The sequence below is a fragment of the Labrus bergylta genome, chromosome 8, assembly GCF_963930695.1.
Source record: "Labrus bergylta chromosome 8, fLabBer1.1, whole genome shotgun sequence".
NCBI classification, from domain to species: domain Eukaryota; kingdom Metazoa; phylum Chordata; class Actinopteri; order Labriformes; family Labridae; genus Labrus; species Labrus bergylta.
In genome coordinates, this window is record NC_089202.1 from 11,517,762 (window position 1) to 11,540,026 (window position 22,265).

The following is a 22,265-nucleotide window of genomic DNA, read 5'->3' on the forward strand; positions in this document are numbered from 1 at the left end:
CTGTGTTTGTGTGGGATGAAATTTATGACACGATATGTGTCTTCATGTCTCTAAGCAGTACAAGCATGTAAATAAACTCCATAAGCAGATGTCACTTCAGCCTGCTTTTACGAACTTGTCCTGGAAAAACATCCTCACAGCAGCGGAAATGAGGCACGAAGACCAAAGTGATGTACGGAAGTTTATTTCCAGTAAAGTTAATGTCACTTCTCTAATAATACAGCAGCAATTCTGGACGCCTACAGCTTTTCAGTGTTATGGTGACTAAAATCTGATGCTCAAGTAAAACCAGTTTCTCCTCTGACTGGAAGTCTCCTTCAAAACAAAAAATGAGTTACTTTAATTAAATATCCTGATGACCAAATCTCATTGGCATAATTTCCCCGTAGAGAACTATTTATAGGCTACAATATTCATAGTTTAACTACAAGATGTGTTATTATCTGGAACCATGTAATTCACATTAACAGAGAGTTTGTAAAGTGAGATGAACGCTGACAGGATAAATTAGCTTTCTTTAATCTAATATTTCTTTAAAATTAGTTTGAAATGTTCCAGAGTGGGAACCAATAAGAGGACGTTTGTTCGCCCTCAGTTTAATAGACTAAGTTACAATGTCACTAAAGTACATTTTTTAGGTGTTGTTTTGTTATGGATATGTGAAATATGAACTATCTTCCAGGTCCTGTTAGAGTGGTTTAATCTGTAATATCAGACTCTTTGTCCTGTTTGATACAACAGCACCATCTAGTGGTGATTCACTGACTGTCTCATGACGAAAACCTCTATGCTCCAAACACGGAGCTGGAAAAAGTTCAAAGTTTAAGTAGGATTATCACACAGCTAATACACACCAAACAAAGTAAGCCTTTTATTAACAATGTTATTGGATGAAGAGTATAATCTGTAAGTATTCCTGAATGTACTTTATATATCAAAATGTCAAAAATTCTGTTTAATTATTGAAATGCTGAAAAACAAATACATTCTCAAATTTCTTCCTGAAGAAATTATATAAATTACCGTAGTTTACTCTAATTCAAGGAAAAAACAAAAAACCTTAAATTGGAGAAACTAAAAGCAATAATTTCTAATTAAAATTACTTTAACCATTGATCAGCTACTTTAACAGCCATTATTCACTTCACTTCCATCATTTCAAATTTAAAAAAAGGTGGTATAAAACATTTTTTTGTTTTTTATTACAAAGCACAATATCTTAACAGCACTTGATATGTTATTATATAAATACTTAGTCTTAAAATAAAGTACTTAATATAGCTGTTGTGCCCTGTCAGCACAGTACAGTTCCCCTCCCTTTTAAGTAGTCAAAATGAAAATGTTGAACTACAAGTATCTCATATTTGTAGTTCGGTTAGTTAGTGGTAGGGAAAACCTGCAGAAGTCAGATCTTCTCGCCTATTTGAGTCAACCAAAACACAAAAGTTCTTGACCAACCAGTGTGCATTCAGTGTTTTAATAAACCATTCTATATTCAAAACTTAACCCACATAAGTTACAATTTATACATTTGAAGATAAAGAAATGTAACATAATGCTAAAGCTGAATAAATAATCTTTAATATTTATTTAACAGCTTCTTTCAACTTTTACATTCTGCTCATATATTTGGGCTTGAACACACTTCAACACAGAGACGAGCCCTGTCATTAGTGTTGGATTGGAGAGAATCAGGAGCATGGTCTGCTTCTGCTCTCAATGTAACTGTTATGAGATATTAAATATGTAACCAACATTGTGAATGAAAAAAAAAAAGAAAAACATAAGGCAAGATCATCTTTCCAGAGGTGTCCCTTTTAACCCCACAAAGTTCTGTAAAAACAACAAACTTTCATTTGACTCCACCACAGCTGTAACCAGATGTGATGACTGTGTTGGAAATGAGTCACTGTGTTTGCTAAGAGGTTTGATAAATAACACACATACTGACTTAAATAAAGAGATACAGTCAGAGAAGAACAACAGGTAGATATCGGTCCACCTTCAGTTCGGCATAATCTAAGTCTTCAAACAGTTATTGACGTATTAGTCTGTGCAGTCTGTAAATATTTGGATAGTTTGGATTTGCTCTTTTCTCCAGCAGCTTCGTTCTGAAATGAAAACATCATGAGCTTGTTTTAGCACACTTCTTTGCCTTATGACTCTTTAAAGGATGAAATATGTTTTCTATTTTTTAACTTGCTCATGTAAGGAAAACCTGAAGGGGAAAGTATTTATTCAAAGAAGCGAACGTTAACAAAAATAGATAGAATCTTTCTGTAACCAAAGTATTTTATCTATTTTTACAACAATCCTCCTTTGAATCCCTAGATTCATCTTGGACTCCCACAGAATTGGTGTCACATAACTTTGAGGTTTCAGTGTAAATTTGACAAGAAATGATGCACATCAAAAGCAGCTAAAATTAGCACTTGAAGCTAATACTGGAGTAAACATCATCATCCAAATATTGACAGGCTGCACTGTAATATCTCATACCACGGCATGTACAAGTAAAAACCAACAGAACCATTTGTGTTGTTACATCAGCCTCAGAAATTCAGAAGCCTGGAAGAATACATGAAAACCAGGCGGCAAAGAATAAGAGTGTGGTGTTACAGTATATATTTAAGGACAGCCCAGAGTCCATATAAAAAGGCATCGAGTCAGTGCTGCGTTCACAAAGAGCTCTTTCCTTGTAAAAAAAAAAAAAGTCCCCCTCTTTGGAATTTCTATAACTTCATCCCTGTTCAGTCTTTCGGCAGATGACAGGGTCGGATGTTTTGGCACAAAGTCAGTTTGTAACAGCATCTAAACAGCCACGAAGAGAGGCGAGTATGACACGGTAACCAGAGGAAATCTGCAGCATACAAAACAGGCTTTAAAAGTGACCTTGATCCCGTTTTAAATGGGGAGCTTCTCACTTCATAAAGAACCAGTTCAAATCTTCCTTTGCTCACAGATGTACAAATATGTTCTATAAATAGAGTTAAAGCAATTCATTTTGACTGCTGGACAGATATTTTCTCTCTGCTGCCCGTTTGTCCACTGAGTGTGCTTATGTGAACATCAATAATAGACAGACACAAATGTGTATGTGTGTGTTTGTACACCTGAGTGTAACATTAGTGAATGGCTTTGTTTATCTTAGGACTGCCCCTCCTGTCTCTGTGCACCAAACACGTGAGGGTTGAACTGAGAGATTATGATGGTGATGTCATCGCGGTACATGCGAGCCAGCTCCTCGGGCAGCGACAGCATTTTAGACAGCCTCTCGTGATCGACTGTGCCAAACTCGTTGTTTCCCACAGCGTGGCGCATCAGGTGGGTTGCTGAGTTCTGATCCTCGAAAGCTGAAGACACACGAGCCTTTCTCTCTTCCAGCAGCCCCTGCATCTGTCCCAGAGTGACCCTGTAGCCTCCGACTTTGAGGGGTTGACGCTGGTGCATGCCTGTCAAATACTCCCCCACGATGCGAACCACTTCCTGCCTGTGGAGGGTCTCCCAGAGGCCGTCTGAACCAATCACCTGCAGGGAGGAGAGTTGAGATAGACAATCTGCTTATAACATCAGATTTGGAAAGTTACTCAAATATTCTAAGTTCATTACATGGGATTCATTCATTTATATCATCTTCATACGTTAAACTTGTAAACAGATTATGAAAACTGTAACTGTAATCACAAACACCATCTTTGTCTGCAAAGGTTAAAATGTTCTCATGTCAAACCAACCAGAGAAATCAAAAAGTCATCTGTGCAACAAGAAAAATCACCAGCCTAGAGGCTAGATGAGAGAAAAAAATCTTCTGGAAAGAGACTTCATTTTCCTGGCTAGATACATAGCTGCATCCACAAATAGTGAAAGACACATGGCTACAAAAACACACAAGGTTTTGATATATTAAACTTTTAAAAGTTGCTGCATGAAAAACTAAATTCTAAATCGCTTCAAAATATCAGAATACTAATTTTTCTTTGTAAATGACAACAAGCAAGTCCGGTTTCTGTAAGTGATGACCCTGTGTCTCCTCTCTCACCATGAAGCGGTCCTGTGGCCGCAGTTTGTGGTACGTGATCTCAGGCTCAGCGGTCAGGTAGGGCGGCGTGTGGTAGTTTGGAGGGATAAACTTGGTGTGCTCGTTCTCATGGAGCTGATCAGGTCCGGACTCCAACACACGCTTCTGCAGTTCAATACTCCACTTGAACTTCACATCCCCAAACGCACGTAACGGCATGAGGAGGCCAAGCAACCGGTCCTGATAACAAAGACAACGAAAGGAGGAGGTTTTAATGAGTGCTTCATGAAAACAGTTCAAAGAAGCACATTAGTAGGTGCCATACCAGAACAACCCCACCCCCCCACCCCCCCACCCCCCTCCCCACCGGATTGTTGATGGACAGTCTGCCTCCCCCACCCCCTTGCTCCCTATCCCTCTTCCTGCATCTTATCCCATCTCTCCCCCTATCCCTTTCCAACCCTGGCACAGTCTAGGCTGTGAAGGCTGTTTCGTCATGAGCCGGGGATCCGGCCGAAGATTTCTGCCTTTTAATAAGGCAGTTTTTTCTTAGTGCTCATGATGGATAGGCCGGGTCTTTGTAATATAGCAATAAGTAAGGTATTTTACCTGCTTTTTGTAACATAACAATGAGTAAGGTCTTTTTACCTGCTCTTTTGTAATGTTAACAGACAAAGAGTAAGGTATTTTACCTGCTTTTTGTAAAGTGTCTTGAGATAACACTTGTTATGAGTTGACTCTATACAAAATAAATTGAATTGAATTGAATTGAAATACCTGTCGGATAACCGTCTTTCTCTCTGATGGAGGGTGTTCACCCCGTATCCGAGCCATCTCCTCATCATTCTGGGCGCTGTGGTCGTTTGAGAGTGTGTGAGCAGTGAATGAACCATCCTCTTCCTGGACCCCCAACACCGCCCGAGCATCTCCTGCATTGGCTATATACCTTCAGCAACAGAAAGCAAAGAACGAGATTCAGATTGTTCATTAAAAGAAATAGTGTCAAATGTTGAAGATCCAGTGATACGCATGTATTTATTCTCCATACAGGTCTTGTCCATCGATGTGAGCCACACAGGCCGTCGCTCCAGAAAAGGCCACTCTCAGAACCCAGTAGTGCAGGAAAGCATTGGGGTCTCCAACCTGCATGATAAAATGTCACTGTGAGAATTCAGGCAAGATATGACTCATGGTTTCAATTGCAGAGAGCAAATGACACATGAGCTTTGCTTTAGTCCATAAAAGCTTAAATTAGGATGCTCTTATGTTTTACACTGCTGCCGTCAGGATATGATGTTCAATATGCTCCATAATAAGTGACACAGCACTCAAGCCCTGCGCTCACTAGGACGCAGGGGATCCTATTTCAAAGGATTCTATTGGACCTGTTCCTGATCATGAAGTCGTTTTATAACTCAGGCTTTTATCACATGTAGACAACATGGAAACCAGTAACTCTGTTGCAACTTGTATGATTCACTATTTGTAAAGTTTTGGGTTAAAAATAATGTTGGTTGAGTGTCAGAATAAGCCTTTTTAAGAAGACTTACATAAAACAAGGGCCCACATGTAAACTAGGATAACAGAAATTAAAGGAAAATAATGTATATCAGACAAAAACTAAAACTAATCCTAAAATCTGCAAACATGGACTAATGTGTAATAAGTCATGTTCAAAAAATGACTCATGAGAGAAACACTCAACATGTTTATGGGTTGCTAAGGACAACATCTGAGTATTTCATAAACACAAAATGCTTTAACAAGAACCAGTAACACTGTTTCAAATCCAGATGGAAGAAAGTTCCCACCTGAGCCTCCAGGGAAATGTCACTGTCCAGCCTCTTGAAGGCATTCAGTAAGGCCTCATGGGTGTCAGGAACTTCACCTGGGCTGCAAATAGAGACAGAGAAATATGAGTGAAACAGAGAGAGAGAGAGAGAGAGAGAGCAAAAGGTCAACCTGGGAACAAAAACAGCACTATTGGCAAAACAACAGATAGGCCAGTGTGGTGTGGGTGTGTTGCCAGAAGACCAGAAAACCAGTTTCATATCCAGTTTGCAATGTTAACAAAAATTTATTTTCTGACTTCACAGTAATTGAGAGAAAAGATAAGAACACTTTTACACATATTTTTGATGTATTCAAGCAGTGCATGTTGCAACATATCCATCTCCCAGAAAGAAGCCGTCCTGTTATACACCGTGCTGCAGTTTAGACTGTCTCCTGTAAGCTAGTTTCACAATCCTCACCTGGTCAGATCTATTAACTCCTGCCAGTATGTCCGTAGGCTGTTGAAGTAGAGCGTTTGAGCCTCCCTGCTGAAGTAGTCGTTGGGGTGTTTGTGCCACTGAAGGATTGGACTGAGCGCCCTGCCGGCCTCCACCGCTGCCTCCAGCTCACACAGTGTGTCGTGGGGGAGCAGAGACACTGCTATGTAGTAAAACAACCTCTCACTCAGCGCCTGGCAGAGAGGAATCGTTCATAATCAGGATACTTGTATAATACAGATACTATTATTCAATCTCAGAGCTGTCTCTGTATTTATGTAAAATCTTCTATGTTCTGTCTGTATTAATGAAAAACGTTTGTTTATATTGTCTTGATTACAAATACCCCTTTTCCTATTATTACTTAATGGTTTGTTCAATAGTATATCATTAATTTGTATCTTTATATAATTCTTCATACCTTTGCAACTCTTTGCACTTTTGGTTGGATGCTAAAGTTGAGTCTGATCTAATCTCACTTTTGACAAATGCTGCTGGACAGGCCTTAAATGTTTGTAGACTAAACAAACAAATACTGTATGTTGCAGTGTGCATTCTCAGTAAAGCACAGTGTCAAGTTATTTCAGCTAGACACAATAAAAAGTAAATATAACTTTTTTTTTTTTTTTTTTAAAGAATGATTCCTCTGAGAAAAGTACATGTGACACTACATTATCATGACATATAGCATACAATAACTGACTCAACTTTACCTGTGCACAGGCACAGCCTGCATGGCCATCAAACACACCGAGCAGCATTCCTCGTGTCTGCAGGCACGTGGCCGCGCTCCGACGGTCTTCTATAGGAGCGTTTGCTGGCAGCTGATTGCTCTCAAAACCCATCACTGATGACACGTTCTTCCCATCAAACTCTGGCACCTGGAATCACGACAAATACAAACAGATGAAATACTGAGATGCAGAGATGGTTAGGGGAGTTTTAAATGAACGATCTGACAAACCTTAAAGCTGTACTCGTTGGCTTTCAGAATGGAGTTGACCTGCGGGGGGGTGAGGATGTAGCTGCGGAGCACTGAGGTTGTCTGGTAACTTCTCGAGTGGCTGTGGTTTTGCCATAAATGAGAGGGCCGTTTCGAGGCAGATCCATGAGTGATGGGTCCTAACTGGGACTGGTGGTGTTGGCATGGTAACAGACTGGAGGTGAGGACCTTGGTACAGGACAAACGCCTGAGCAGTTGAGACGTCACAGGCATGGCTGAAGGAGCACTGTAGGCGTACACACACAAAGAACAGAGCAATGATGTTTACACAGCTATTGAAGAAGCATTCATACTGAGCTCGTAGGCAACGAAGTAAGACAGCAACAGCTGCATGACGTGCAAAACAGGGTTGACAAGATGCATTACATTTGAGAGTGTTCTCTCTCTACACCATTAAGCTAACAACGTGAAAGCAGAAATACATTATGTGGTGAAGTTAAAGCTAGGGTAGGCTGTAAGTATCAGGGCCTTAAATTGATCATTTTAAACACTGGATGTCTAAATAACCAGAAACATCAACCTATAAAACTTGCAAGAGTGACTTAAGAAATCGAATGATACATTTGAATATATATTCACTTTCTAGTATTTGGTATTTGATTTCCCCTGAGGCAACTGTTGACTTTTTTTCCAGCTGAAAATGTAGCCAGATCGTTTCTATCATCTTAATCAGATGTTGGTTGTAAGATTCACTTGTTACAGCTGAAATAAATGTAGTGCAACAATTCTATAGTTGACTTAACCATTAAGAAGATTTGTTACATTGTTTCGTATTGTAATTGTGAGATTATTCATTCATCATTTTAATTGTGGTGCTTTGGATTTGCAATTAAATATTCTGACAGGTGTTATCATTCTTTTCTGGAGACTATTTATACTGTAACAGTGATGCTGGACAATAGTGAAACCCCTTACTATGAGTACAATACAGTAAAACAGCACCAAAACTACTAAACTAAAACGACAGAAGAAGGGTGACTTTTAAGCGTTTTTCAAAATGTTTTAGTTTGTTGTGCCATAATAATGGGCAACAGAATGTATTTGTACAGGCAAAATAAAGTGTATCAACATTATTGTAATTATTTAACTTGCATATCCACCTTGCAAATATGCAGCACAATGTGCATTCAGTGGGGGAATGTCATACCAGGAGACAATAGTACACATTGTAAATTGCTGACATCTAGTTATATAACAGAAATAATACAGCAAGAGTGGCTGACTGTTCCTGAAAGTTCAGACAGTCCACGTTGGTTTCTTAGCCTGAAGAAAGAAATGAGTGTCAGCAGAGGACACCAACAGAGTATATTCTGGCATAACTGTGTAGTTAGGTTTGTAACTCTACTCTCCTCTCCACCGATGGGTCAACAGGACAGCACGCTCCCCCCCAAAATAGCTTTGGCAAGAATCTCAGCTCTGACATTCAGATCTTGGCTAGTGCTCTGATCATAGTGACCCACTGAACTGGAATCTGGCTGGGTCTCCCTATATAATCTGACCTAATTGCATGCATAGTTGCAGTGCCTCTACTCCTCAGAGTGTACTCACGTAAGAAGGATGGGGGCAGCACAGGTGATGACAGCACAGGTGAAAATATGCTAAAATGTTCAGCGGAAATATCCTTCAGTCTGACCCGCTTTAATGGAGAAGACCGTGCAGCCAACTATCCACCCAAACTCACACAGTGTATGAGTCACACAGACCACAGAGGGCCCGTCCCAGCTCTGCAACAAAGTTGCCTTGTCTGTTGACATCACTAGCCTCTCCTAGCCAAAAGAAAAGCAAGCCTACAAACCTGTAAGCTAACCTCTATCTGTCAGCGAGACTCATAAAGTATTGCAACAAAGAGCATAAGTGTGATAACTGAGAAAGAGGACGACCAAACGCTGCCTTCGTGATATGACATTAACAGATAGCGTACCGTTAAATGGATAAGGATAAGACGTGCGTCAGTCCAGCAGGCAGAGCAGCCAAATTCATGCTAATGGTAGCTAGTGGTATTTGGGTTACACCCACCGACTATTTCAAACAGGATAATGTCGACTAACATGTAACATAGCAGCTCAAAACCATGCAGACGTAAACGCCTAATGATGATCTGCAACGTAAAATGTAGACTCACCTTGACGGGAAGACAAAAAGAAGTTATTGCAGTTCATAGTTGAACACCGACCCCTCTGGTCTGTATCATTCAGGAGCGCCGCACCGCAAAGTCAACGATGATTGGCTGAGCTGTGACAGTCCCCATGACGTCAGATTAAACCCACACGCGCAGAAAGGGCCTTTCAAAAATAGGTTATTTTCCTGTTCAATCAAATTATGTTCAAAGCCGTTTGCACCTTCATGCCATGTGACTAATAAAAAAAACAAAAACGTTTTTTTTGTCGGCCAGGAGCATTTTGGCATATTCTGAGCGAGCACGAAAGCCCAAAGGCATGACATACTTTAGGCTACTATAGAATAACTAAGCTGTTCAAACAAGCCTCTCATTATCATATGACATTTCGCTGGAATCGTCTTACACTATTCAACAATACACACATAATTGCAGAAACAAAGTATAGCCTCAAAGAAATAAATAAAACTCTTTGGTTTTAAGATAATAGCTTTTCAGATGGAACAACAGAGAAAGACACAGGTGACCTTATATATGTGTTGAGTTGAGCATATTGGGTTGGCCACCCCACACCCCTGCCTTAGGGTGTATTGCACCGACTGAGAAGTTAAAGTCTGTCTTTCTGTTTAACAGTCTCTCCACTTCATCTGAACACTCAATTAATATGTATGCAATTTGTATATCAATGTCTTTAAAAATCCTGGAATCATTTTTTATATATTTTTTTTGCTCTGTGCTTTGCAAAATTATCTTAGCTTACATTTTTGTTTCAAAAGATATATGAATGCAATGATTATCAGTATACATTTGAAGAAGCAATTCTGTTTTATTACAGTTTTTTCCAATTGCTAAAACACAATTTTGAAAACTAGGCTGGTTTTATCAAAATACTGAACACAATTCACAAAACCACACACCCAAACTGCAAAATACCTCATATATATCCTGCAAAATGAAGCACTGCAACCAAAACTACATATAGCATTATCAAAATCAAACTTTTGCACCAAATGGCACACACTTCATTCATATTACCAGATTTTTGCCTAACCAACTACACACTGTTGGGCATAATGAAAAGCAATCTCATCTTTAGTATGCTTTGCCATAATACTAAAATAGTTAGAATTGTAGAAAATTCTTCAGATTGTTGACATGCACAGAAATATTTGCAGATACACACACATGCTGTTGAAACATTTATTTATTTTTATTTTTCACCAAACAAGTCAGTGCAACATATACCAGTACAGTAAAACGGCTCGAGTTGGGCTGCACTCTCTGTCCAGCCTCTCGGTTGATGACATGATCAGCTAAGGTTGCTCTGACTTCATTTGAAAGTTGTTGTCTTCTTTGGCCATGAACTCCTCTACCAGCTCTACCCCGACCTCTCACCCTCCCTCTTCCTCTCTCTGCAACGTCTTCCATTGTTGTTGTAAAAAAAGGTGCTCACTGGTGGTCTTTTTATAGTGCTTACTTCCATTGAGGTGTTTGGCCAGGTGGCACATACATTGGCCAATTAGCTCATGTAGTGTCATTTTGAATGGCAGTGTTTTGAAATGGCAAACATTTGACTTTAGGTCAGATTATTGTGTTTTATGCAGAGAACCGGGTTCAGTGCATTTAAAAAGTGCCATTTTGAATTGCAAAATGTGTGTAAAGCAGAAAATGTGTTTAGACTTTTGGAGACTTGAGGAGAGGTTTTGCTCTCTGTGTGTCAGTTTAAATAATTGTGCTATGCATGTAATTTTTGTGTGTTAGCAATTGGAAAAAACTGTAACTTAAAGTAAAGAAAAACACCAAGGCTGTCCATATATCAAAATACTTTAATTATTAAAAAAACATTTAAAAAATATTGTTAAAATGATCATATTTACATCATGAAACGGAAGTGAAAATGCTGAATATTTATAGAAAAGTAAAAAAGAAAGCTGCGCAGTCTGTGAACAGTAAACACTTTTGAGAGAAATGCCACTAAACAACACTGACACTACGTATTAACAGGTCATTTCATATCAGAAACCGCTCATCCACCATAGTCTTGTTGACAAGGTTCTTCCTTCCGAGAGTGTTACGGAGCAGGCGGAGTATCTGTAATGAATGACACATTTTTTAATTCATGTACTTTGAGCATCCCGAAGGCCACTTTCCACATTAACACCAAAACTTACCATTTGCTGTAAATATGTAAGAACAGCTGCAAGCACAAAGCTCTGGGATCCCAGGTCGACGACACAGAAAAACAAAGTGTCAAAGATCAGCAGTGTAGCCTCGTTTCCATAATACAGCACATCACTGAAGGAGTGGGCCTCATCTACAATTAAAAAAAAAAAAAAGCAAACAGACATTATGCTCAAATATTTATACATGTACAAACAAACAGAAATGTATGCTACAGCCTGTATGTGCTATGTGGTCATTACCTGTGTAAAAGATGCTTTTATCACTGGGTTCAAGGAACTCCATCCCTATGACCCTCTCAAACATAAGCTTGTCCTTTACTATGAAGTCCATATCTGGGTAGGCCTGTGGTAAATAATGCAACATGGGAGACAGAACAGGCTGGTGTGTACAAAAGATTTCAGAACAATGAAATCAACTCTCTCTCTCACACACACACACACACACACACACACACACACACACACACACACACACACACACACACACACACACACACACACACACACACACACACACACACACACACACACACACACACACACACACACACACACACACACACACACACACACACACACACACACACACACACACACACAATTCAACAAATGAAAAGACATATAATCACATGAATTCAAACTTCACCAGGCATCAGTGTGCTTGTGGGAGTTTTTTTTGCTGATGTGCATCTGCACTCACATGGTCTATAATGGATCCCAGGAAGTAGTTCATGGTGTTGTAGGCTTTGGCTTGCTGCTCCAACCCATTACAAGAGCCTGCATCCATCAACCGAGATGGACCATTCCTATGAAGTCCAGGAAACATGTTACCCTTAAAAAAAAGGAAATTAGGAGTTATATTGTCTCTTAGTTTGACATTATATAGTTATGACAAACACAACAGATTGTAAACACACCCTGCTGAAAGGCTCCCGTATCCTGTCGTATTGAACCCGCAAACGGTTTGTGATAGACACCTGAAAGGTCTGCAGCTCTGAGTTGGGAAGTAGACCTCTTTGACTACACAGAGACTCCTAGAGACGGAAAGATGGACAGAAAAAAGAGGATGGATATCATGTGTAAACAATCATTTCATTGATATGCTACAACTACTAAAATAGCATGTAGTCTGTTGGTGTTTTACATGTTCTCTCCTCAGATTGTTGTTCATTTCCTCCATGTTTGTATCTGCATGTCCATGTACTGAGCGCCCATGGATGTAGTAGCCAAAACAACGGTGAGACAACAGCAGCACAGATATCTATATAGAAATAAAGAGAAAAATATACTTAAGAACAGCTAGCCAAACAAATGACTAATTCTCAAAAATATGAATTAAATAAAACTTACATTACTGATGGAGCAGAGATCTACAAACTGACGTACTTTGTCCTCCACAAAGTGCTCATAAAACACGGTGAAGAAAATCACCTGCAGTGATAAATGTTGATCTTTTAACTTAGTTGCTATGCTTGATTATATATTACTCACATTTTATAACAATGACAGCAGGACGAAGGTGACAGTTTTACCTGCAGAAGTCCAATGCAGAGCCACAAAGTTGCTGCCACGCCGTAGCGGAGAATCAGGCTGTAGGCGGGGGTATACGCCTCTGGGGAGCGCTCTAAGGTCGGCCAGGGGTCTCTCAGGGCTAGGTTGGAGAAACCCAGCACCTGCGCAACACAGGGTGATATGTCAGCTATGAGGACAAGGTTGGAAGGCTGAAAAAATGATCACAAAACAGAGTGTAGTGTATGATGTACAATATGTACCTCAAGAAAGAAGAGCACAGCTATTATTTGAAAAGTTGGGCTGATCTTGCGGATGGTCTGGATCTCGTTCCATTCATTGGCCACAAAATAGGTCCTCCAGATGCTGACCGGAGAGGGCTCACGTTTGGACTCACCAGCCGCTGAAAGAGCAGAGAAAATTGTGAATTGAGTTCAACAGCTTGATGACTTCTAATGAACAGCGTGATGTATGAGCTGAGAGAGAGTACTGTATTTCTGCACCTTGCACAGTCCTGCCAGCTTTGCTTCTTGGCCTCTCCCAGTCCATCAGGAAAACATCGACTGACACCTGAAGGATCAGCTTGTGGAGAAGCTGGAGAGCCTTGATTCAAACACACAAAACAATTGTTTTTCTATGGAAGCAAAACCCTGAAGCTTTCAATACAGCTGATCTTTCATTGTTTAACCTTGAGGGCGAAGGCGCAGCCGATGTAGGTCACAAACTGCTCCTCCTGAGCAGGCAGTGGTAACAGCACTGATACAGACTGCTGGGCCTAAACAGACAGACAGACACACACAAAAATAACTCATGTGAAACAACTAATAACAATCAATCTTTATTCTATAAATTAAAAAAATGAAACAGTGAAGGTTAAGAAAGAAAGCACTTGCCTTAAACGTCTAAAGTGTGCAAAGAGGAAAGGTTAAAAACCCATGCAAAGACAAAAGAAACACTTTGAGCTTGGAATACAAATTAAGTTAAAAAAAGAAAGAAGCAAAGGAAAAAGCTACAGAGGGGAGATATCGATTCAAACGTTAAAGACCACTCATGAATGAAAATGAAAAGATTTAGACAAACCTTGTAAAAGATAAGCCAGTAAAGTCCAGTTCCAACGGTGACGGTAAAGAAAACATTGGCCAGATCTCCGGCATAAAACAACAAAAACTTCATCACCGTCTTAGGCAGAAGGAGGGAAAGACAAACATTACTTCCAAGTGTTCAATATGTTGATGGAAGTTCCTTAAATAATGGCGGGCAAAAGAAGAAGTACCTCCACATCAATGAGCGGAGACGCAATCCTTCTCTTCCAGCTGACCGTCTTCAGTAGAGAATAGAGCACAGCCACACCACCCATCACACCCAGAGCCGTCTGTGCACACACAAAAACATCAGAGCTACAGGTGATACTGTACCGCTGTCTGCTGTAACAAAAACACTCAGAGCATCAGTCAGGTGCAAGAATGTCTCTTTAATCTGTTGTTTTAAACCATTTAAAATCAAAATATTCCATTCATGCTTCTACTCACATTTGTCTTCATGCGGGCCTCATTCTGATCCATCTCATACTCCACAGCAAATGTTATCTAAAGACCAAATAAACACAAACCACTTAAAAGTGCGATTTTGAGATAATTAAACAGAAAGCCATTCATTTGATCAATTATTCACTTTATCAGAGAGCAAACAAAGACAGTATGTTCGTGTGTATTGCTTTATCTGTGAGGACATCATATTAGAAATAATAATAACAAAAGTACATGTTGATACTTTGTCTTTTTTCCTCTTGTGCATCCTAGCAGGCCTGAAATTGTATTAGTAGTGAAAACTATGACTTTTGGCCTTCAACTTTTTAATCTCAGTAGAGGCAGAGATACAACTTCCTTATAATAGATACATACAGTAGAAAAAGGTTGTGAATGAAGGGCAGGAATATTGTTTTTAAACCAATATAAAGAACCATCGTTTGACTCTCAGCCTAACAAAAGTTACACATTCAGATTTATATTCATAAATGCACTTCATACCATATCCATCAGGATAACAAGCTAAGGATCAAATTGCAAATAATTGATTGAATATTGCAGTAAACGACAATCCTCTGGTTCCACAATTAATCTTTACTGTACATAATATGCATTAAGAACCAAGCCAAGGTCAGCAGCCTACCAAACTAAATGTTTGCATGAATAAAATGTAGGATTACTCTACAATGAAAAGTTGTGTGTGTGTGTGTGTGTGTGTGTGGGCTGTACTCACAGACACAGTTTGAGTATCGATATCTGTGATGGGAACGTCTCTGTAGGTCACGATTATTAGAGGAGGATAAACCTGTCCCTCAAGTGTTCGTGGGACCAGCTGGAACCTACCAAACACACACATTCGATCAAAAAAAGTCAGCACCCCTTCACAAAGCACTTTGCATCCATCATCCTTTTTCATGGTAGTGTGTGAAAGTTAGAAACCCACCTTATTTTAACACTGCTGGTTACACGGATGACTTTAGGCTGGGCACTTAAGCTCTTCTCTCTCCCGCTCAGTCCATCGACAAGAAATATTCGTCGGGACAGGTACCAGTTCTTCATGCTCTCTGTAAGAAGACAAAGGATTTTGAAGCAATGCACACACATATATATAAAGCACACACTTTAGTATGAAATCCCACCTTGGTTGATGAAACGTCCATTGTATTGCTGGTTATTGACGAGTGTAGGCAAGGGCAGAAGTTTTTTATTCTCTCCTCCACCAAGCTCCATAAACACATCGTAGAACAACGGCTCTGGATACGTATCCAACAGCTCTTTTACTGACAGATCACACTACACACACACACACACACACACACACACACACACACACACACACACACAGACAGGCGCACACATTTTATAATACAACTGGACTTTGCAAACACATTGATCCACTGTGCAAGAAAAAAATGCCACTCACACTTTGTTGGTAGGCGGTTCCAAAGCTGAAGGCTGCCACCTGTTTGGTTTTTGCGTCTGGACAAAGCTAAAAGAGTAGAGCAGAAGAAGAGGGTGTGGTGGAATATTTACCAGCCTTTTGTATGTCTTTGGGTTTTTTTTAGGATATGAGAGTTGTTGGGAAGCAATTGTCCGTACCATAAACCTATCTGGGTAAACTAAGCACACAAACCCATTTTATAAAAAGCTACAATCCCCTGATTTATTCAATCTCACCATCAGTTGATTTTCATCTCACCTGGATATTTTGTCCTCCTACAGGCTCCCATCTAAGGAACTCTCCTCTGACATTATAGACAGCAGCAATCAGCTTAATGTCAGTGTTCTGACGAAAATAAAAACAGAACATTTCATATTTAAAAAAAAACAAAAAACTTTTGGTACCAATTCTGGTTTACTGCTCAATTTGTAGTTTAAAAAAATAAAAATAAAGTGGGTGATTAAATGTGATCACATACCGGTACTTTGTTTCTGCCTCTGAAACTGAATCCAACGGGAACGGGATCAGTTTGAAGCACTCTACCAGCCAGTCCTGGTTCTTCCCCATAGTAGAGCCAAGGCAGATTAACTCTCCTGGAGGAATGGTCAACAAAGTGCTTTGAAGGAAAGTACACTTGCAAAGATATCACAGTAGATACTGTATGTACATAATGCCTTGATGGAGTTGTTTACCAATATGAAATGTCTTGAGTTGAGCTCAGAGCAGCCCTGGATCTGTAGATAGTGTTAAAGAGGCCGCAGGCATCAGTGGACACGCCAGTGAAGGAGTGCATGTTCATCACACACATGTTCCCAAGTGCCTGACATGCGGTTAGGTTTGAGAAAACCTGCAACCAGACAATTTGTTAATGCACAGCAGCCGATTAGATGCATTTTAACAACAATAAATACAATTCCTGTGGTTCGAGATCAAAGAAAACTACAAGAATTACAAGGCATGCTGCCGATGCGGAGTACAGGTTCTGGACAAACCAGGCAGACTGCACGCTGAACTTCTGCAAAGGGAATAGAGCACAAAAACACAGTTGAAAACACTTCCTAATGATCCTATGAAATTAGATTAGCAAGTAAAGACAGAGAAGAAGACTTACCAACTGAGCAAAGTTAACACTGGGATTCACATTGGTGGAGAGGCTGCCTGGAGGGAAACATAACCCTCCTACCTATAAAATCATATATTCTTCTATCAGTCTAATATGTAGAGGTGTGTGAGAGACATGTTGAGATGAGGGTATGAGAGGAGAGGGAGGGAAGAACTCACCAAGACATTAGGAGGTTTACACAAACACGAGGTGTTAGTGAAAGAGGCCTGGCATCGCTCACACCTGCAAAACAATTTTGGAGACTGTTCCAGCCCTTACATGTTTTCCAAAGTAAAACCTGTAATCAAGTCATCCTATTTTACACTCCTAGGGCAAATTTTTAACACCCTGAAGTGACAGCGATGCCAAAAGAGAAAATGCAGGTACAAGCCAAACCTCAAAGCAAACAAAACAGGAAATGATGTCACTGAAATGTTCTAATCTGTCCTTGCAGTGATGAAGGTCATGAGCTAGAGGCACAGAGGGATGAAGGGCACAGAAGATACTGTGGATATGAGAGGTGTTAAAACCACGAGTCAGTGCTCTAATGGTGCAATATGCCAGGGAGATTAAAAAAATAAAATAAAATAAAAAAACACTACAAAAAATATCTGTTTCAGATTATATTATCCAGCTCTCATATTTTCTTAACAACTTTTGAACTATATCCAATTATTTATCTACCATCTTCCCTGTTAGTTTTTGGTGTGTCTTCTATGCTGCTGATAACATGACCTGTTACAAGAGGACTCAAGTGATTAAGTTGTGTTCTCCTTTTTGTTAAGTTTGGGGGGAGCAGATCAAATAATTTACACTATGATAACTCTAGTAATCGTCTTCTGATTGAAAAACATTTATCAAAATGTTCTTTCAAACTACATGTGCATGTTTGTACGGTGCTCCTCAGTTATACATTTTATTAGGTTCATTCTTTCTTTCTTATTTCAATTCATTTTTTGGCATGAATACAAGGATCTTGTCTTAGTTATACAAAAGGACCCAAATATAAGGTCTGTTTCTCATATGCTGACCAGGGGTGACAACAAAATCCAAGCAAATTGTCTTATCCTTTTTGTTAACTCCAGGGTTTGATTGTCCAAGTTTTAGTCTAATTTATTGTCGCATAGATGGAAAAAGAGAAGGTTCTCACAGGGAAACAAGAGGAGGCTTGATTTAAGTTCTCTGCACACTGGAAGTTAACTGACCTGCACACTTCGAGGAGATGAGACACAGATTACACTCTAGCATTGTTCTCACTGTTTTACCAACTTACTCTAATAAAAATACAACAAAAATAATGTTGTTTTACATTTACATAAGCAAAAAATATGGAATGACATAGTATGTTGATTTGTTGTGTTACTGTACTTCTTTAATAGAACCATTTAACACATTTGACTGGATTGGACTGTAAATCTATACGCTGTGATTCTTTTAATTTGTTATATCCTGCTTATTTTTATTTATTCAAGGAGTACAGAATATGGATTTTGTTAGAAAGCATCCTTGTCAATGAACTGTTCCAGATGATATTTCTAAAAGTTTTAACCTCAGACGTGGATCTGCATGTTACTGCTACATACCTATCTCCACTGTTGTTTGGGACAGACAGAGCAGGGGAGTTTCCATTACACGTTTCACATCTTGCCTCATCCAAAAGGTTTCCACTGACATCTCTCTCCACTGGAAAGAAAAGAGCAATATTACAGACAATCATATGTTGGGGTAAGGAAGGCCAACACTTTCAACATTACAGACAGGCATTCTTACAGTAAATAAACTAGACCTGGCATTGGTCACTCACCCAGGACACTATCTTTTGGGCACTGGCACTTTCCATCATCACTGAGACTGCCTGGACAGCGAATACACCCAAACCCATCAGTAGTTACTGCCTGTTAGTAAAGACATTATGTCACAAAAGCATTGCTACAAATGGTATTTGTTGTTGTCTTAACACTGTGGCATGGGTTATATTCAGTATGATGTGAGATGAAAGGCAAATAAAATGTATTCTGAGTAAACACCACATACTGGTTTGTCTGTTGAACATTGCTGACAAATTATGGACGCCTTATCAGTGGTGATTGTTTGGTAGCCGGTTTTACAAATGCATCTCAGTCCTGTAGAAGAAGAAACACAAAGTTACAATTCAAGATAAGTTTCACACTCTTCTTACATTATTATGACTAAAGTACTGAGTCTGTCACAGCCTCGCAGCACTGCAGCACAAATAGAAAGACAGTAAATACCCATGTAGATGGATATGGGTTGGTGCATATGAACACTTATTGTGCTGTAATACACCTCAGAATTAAAGGACTTAGTTAACCAAGGTCATTTCACAAATGAGGTTTTGCGCATGGAAATGTGGGAGTTACTGCTTACTGATGCGCGTGTGTTGACTCTACTAGAATCCTGATGTCTTGTAACAAATTCATCAAACAGAGAAGGTGCCAGACCATGCAAACAAACATTAACTTGAGATTGCAGTAGCCAATGAAGCGTTCAAAGCTAAACACATTATGTTTCTCTAATTCGCGACAATGGTGCCATCTTAGAGCTTTTTTGTATATGATTTTCACTGTCTGGTTATACAGAGATGAAAGGCTTTAAAGTTGTTTGTGAGGCTTGGGACCTGGGATGGGATAATATTATAACATGCATATACAGCTGTGTTTTGCTAAATTAGAGATTCGATTGAACATTTTCCCAAATAAAATTCCCTTGTTTTATGAATCATAGGTGTGAGTCTCTAGAACGATCCCTCAGTACTTGACTTCTTCAACCACATTAATGGTCTCATTATTTATTTTTACTGAAAATGTTTCTTTGCTTTTTTGTTTAAGAGTAGAAAAACAGGATATTTAATGTTAAGTGAGAAGACCCAAGCCATTTTGAAACTAAGCGCAAGGAGTCATTAAGGTGGGCAGCAGCTTTCCTTTTACACCTTTAGGCGTAGAAAAACATACTAAGACCGTTTTTTTTAATGTTAAAGGAGAAGACTCAAGCCATTTTGAAACAGAGTGCAATGAGTCATTAAGATGGGCAGCAGCTGTCCTAGCAGATCATGCAGATGTGTATATAACCATATCATTGACATTAATTTTGCAGTCAACTGCAGGTCAAATCTCAGGTAGGTCTTTGATATACATGCTAAATAGCATTGGAACTTGAAGTGACCCCTGGGGTATCTGCATGCTGTTAGCAAGGAAGGTGGACTTATTGCTCATTGACACTGAAACATAGCACTCTTCCACTTGGCTATGAGTCAAACCAGCGTGAAGCCTGATCAGAAAATTTAAATGTAGGAAGTTTGGACAGCAGCCAACACAATTGGGTTAACATTTTTGAAGTCTTTTTTTGAAGTCTAGGAAAACTGCTCTCACAACATAACCCCTCTCCAGCAAGCCTTTTGTTTTCTGAATAAGATAAAAGTTTGCAGTCTCATTAGAATGTTTAGGCCTGAACCCAAATTATTGTAGATGCAGTAAGGTGTAATATACTTTTTCTCATATCTAAGACACAACTGGAAGACTGACAATGGGTCTATCATGACATGTCAAGTCTGATTCACAAGCTTTGTAAATTGGACTGATAATGGCTTTTTTGCCAGCTCTCAGGGAAAGTTTTTGTTTTAATTGACATATTTGCGGGCGGCTGTGGCTCAGTTGGTAGAGTCGTCGCCTCTCAACCAGACGTTCGAGGGTTCGCTCCCCAGCTGAGCAACATGTCCGATGTGTCCTTGGGCAAGACACTTAACCCTGCATTGCTCCCGCTGCTTCAGTGGCAGTGTATGAATGTATTAGTGTTGTACTTACTCTCTGATGTACGTCGATTTGTATAAAAGCGACTGCTAAGTGAATTGTAACATTGTAACATATTCAACAAATGTGTTATTGGCTTAAGTAATTGAGTTCTATGTTTTTTTTAAATCAGTTCACAGTCCAGATTGTGAATCCAGTCTTTGAGTTACTAAGGTTGCTCATGATCTTACTCACTGTTTCCAAAGTTACCTCTTTGATGTAAATAAACATTTGAAGTGTTCTGGCTGATTGGTTTGGTATCAACATGAAAATGTGAATTACATAATACATATTAATACTAAAATATTAATTTTGGCCAAATTGTCCAACCCTGCTGTTGTCTATGGTAGTTGTATGTATTACCTTCACATAAAACCAATTCATCCAAAAAGCACACTAAGCATTGTGTTTAAGGTGGCCTTGCCCCTTAATTGCTTTGTAAACAGGGTGTTAGCTTGCTAGCTAGGTTCATGCCTAATTTCAAAATGTCTTAGCCATATGCACCTACCAGGGACACCCAGTTCATTTGAGTTTCTATTCGTAATGCGTAGCTGACAACCTCATAGCGAAATCATTGTTCTACTCATAAAACTATTGACTGTTGTCTGCACATTAGTAGATAAGAAGCTGTGTGTTGGTAACAGACCTGTTGTGCTCCGTAGTTGATTTGGACCGCACCTCACACATGAAATACTCGAGATATCGAAAAATTCTTCCACATTACAATCTGCAGGAGCCGTATAGGGTATGATAAACTGCTGACAGGAAATAATATCTATGCAAATTATTAGAAATAATGGCAAAAGCACTTTTAGTCTCCGAACAGCAAACGGTGGCGTCCCCGTCGCCATGGTAAACAACGGTCTTCTTTACCCACAATCCTGTTCACCTTGCGTGATGACGTTCGACCTAATTTAAGTGTGCGTGACAACAACAAAAAAAAGTCAAGTCTTTTGTATATCATTTAATTTTATACGTTTGTCATATCCTCATGTTTGTTTGAAATAAAAGACACTTTTGAGATGAAGTATGATACAAACATTTTAGTAAATGGGATGACACGGAACTCAGTCAGGTAGACCAACTCGAGTTGCCAATAATCAATAAAAGTAGCCTAATGATTGAAAAAGTAATGATTTATGTTACTAAGTTCTTCAACCCTAACATTAAAGAATTTACTTGGGGCTATATGAACTTAACCTTAAAATCGAGAATTGATCTTTTCTTAATTTCTTCCTCTGCCCTTCATTTTGTGAAAGAGGTTTATCATATGTCTCTTTATCAGACCATA

At 39.4% G+C, this 22,265-nt stretch overlaps 2 protein-coding genes across 2 annotated transcripts; both read right to left on the reverse strand.

The window, feature by feature from the left end:
- Positions 1-1,183: 1,183 nt before the first annotated feature.
- pdp1 (pyruvate dehydrogenase phosphatase catalytic subunit 1) lies at positions 1,184-9,550 on the reverse strand. The gene is made up of 9 exons (XM_020651938.3): positions 9,414-9,550; positions 7,253-7,517; positions 7,002-7,169; positions 6,271-6,482; positions 5,830-5,911; positions 5,067-5,161; positions 4,796-4,964; positions 4,040-4,258; positions 1,184-3,528 (listed from the first exon to the last, which is right to left on the reverse strand). Exons 2-9 carry the CDS (start codon positions 7,502-7,504, stop codon positions 3,148-3,150), a joined length of 1,578 nt encoding a protein of 525 aa, XP_020507594.1. The 5' UTR covers positions 7,505-7,517; positions 9,414-9,550; the 3' UTR covers positions 1,184-3,147.
- A 1,663-nt stretch (positions 9,551-11,213) lies between these two features.
- On the reverse strand, positions 11,214-21,839 carry tmem67 (transmembrane protein 67). Its single transcript, XM_065958235.1, has 28 exons — positions 21,621-21,839; positions 19,203-19,291; positions 18,973-19,063; positions 18,752-18,851; positions 17,348-17,411; positions 17,178-17,249; positions 17,019-17,081; positions 16,759-16,913; positions 16,545-16,659; positions 16,325-16,411; positions 16,049-16,114; positions 15,765-15,918; positions 15,569-15,689; positions 15,359-15,464; positions 14,629-14,685; positions 14,373-14,471; positions 14,180-14,278; positions 13,788-13,874; positions 13,603-13,702; positions 13,363-13,502; positions 13,123-13,263; positions 12,941-13,021; positions 12,735-12,851; positions 12,508-12,624; positions 12,291-12,422; positions 11,831-11,933; positions 11,579-11,721; positions 11,214-11,498 (listed from the first exon to the last, which is right to left on the reverse strand). The coding sequence occupies exons 1-28, from the start codon at positions 21,823-21,825 to the stop codon at positions 11,418-11,420; spliced, it is 2,985 nt and encodes a 994-aa protein (XP_065814307.1). The 5' UTR covers positions 21,826-21,839; the 3' UTR covers positions 11,214-11,417.
- Between the last annotated feature and the right edge of the window lie 426 nt (positions 21,840-22,265).

Excerpts from the sequence above, each read along its gene's own strand:
- tmem67 (XM_065958235.1), bottom strand. The coding sequence starts at position 21,825 with ATGGCGACGGGGACGCCACCGTTTGCTGTTCGGAGACTAAAAGTGCTT. Across the intron at positions 19,292-21,620 it reads TCAACTACGGAGCACAACAG|GACTGAGATGCATTTGTAAA; the intron begins GTCTGTTACCAA and ends CTTCTTCTACAG. Across the intron at positions 16,412-16,544 it reads GAGGCAGAAACAAAGTACCG|AACACTGACATTAAGCTGAT; the intron begins GTATGTGATCAC and ends TATTTTCGTCAG.
- pdp1 (XM_020651938.3), bottom strand. The coding sequence starts at position 7,504 with ATGCCTGTGACGTCTCAACTGCTCAGGCGTTTGTCCTGTACCAAGGTC. Across the intron at positions 7,170-7,252 it reads CCAACGAGTACAGCTTTAAG|GTGCCAGAGTTTGATGGGAA; the intron begins GTTTGTCAGATC and ends TCGTGATTCCAG. Across the intron at positions 5,162-5,829 it reads ACATTTCCCTGGAGGCTCAG|GTTGGAGACCCCAATGCTTT; the intron begins GTGGGAACTTTC and ends TTTATCATGCAG.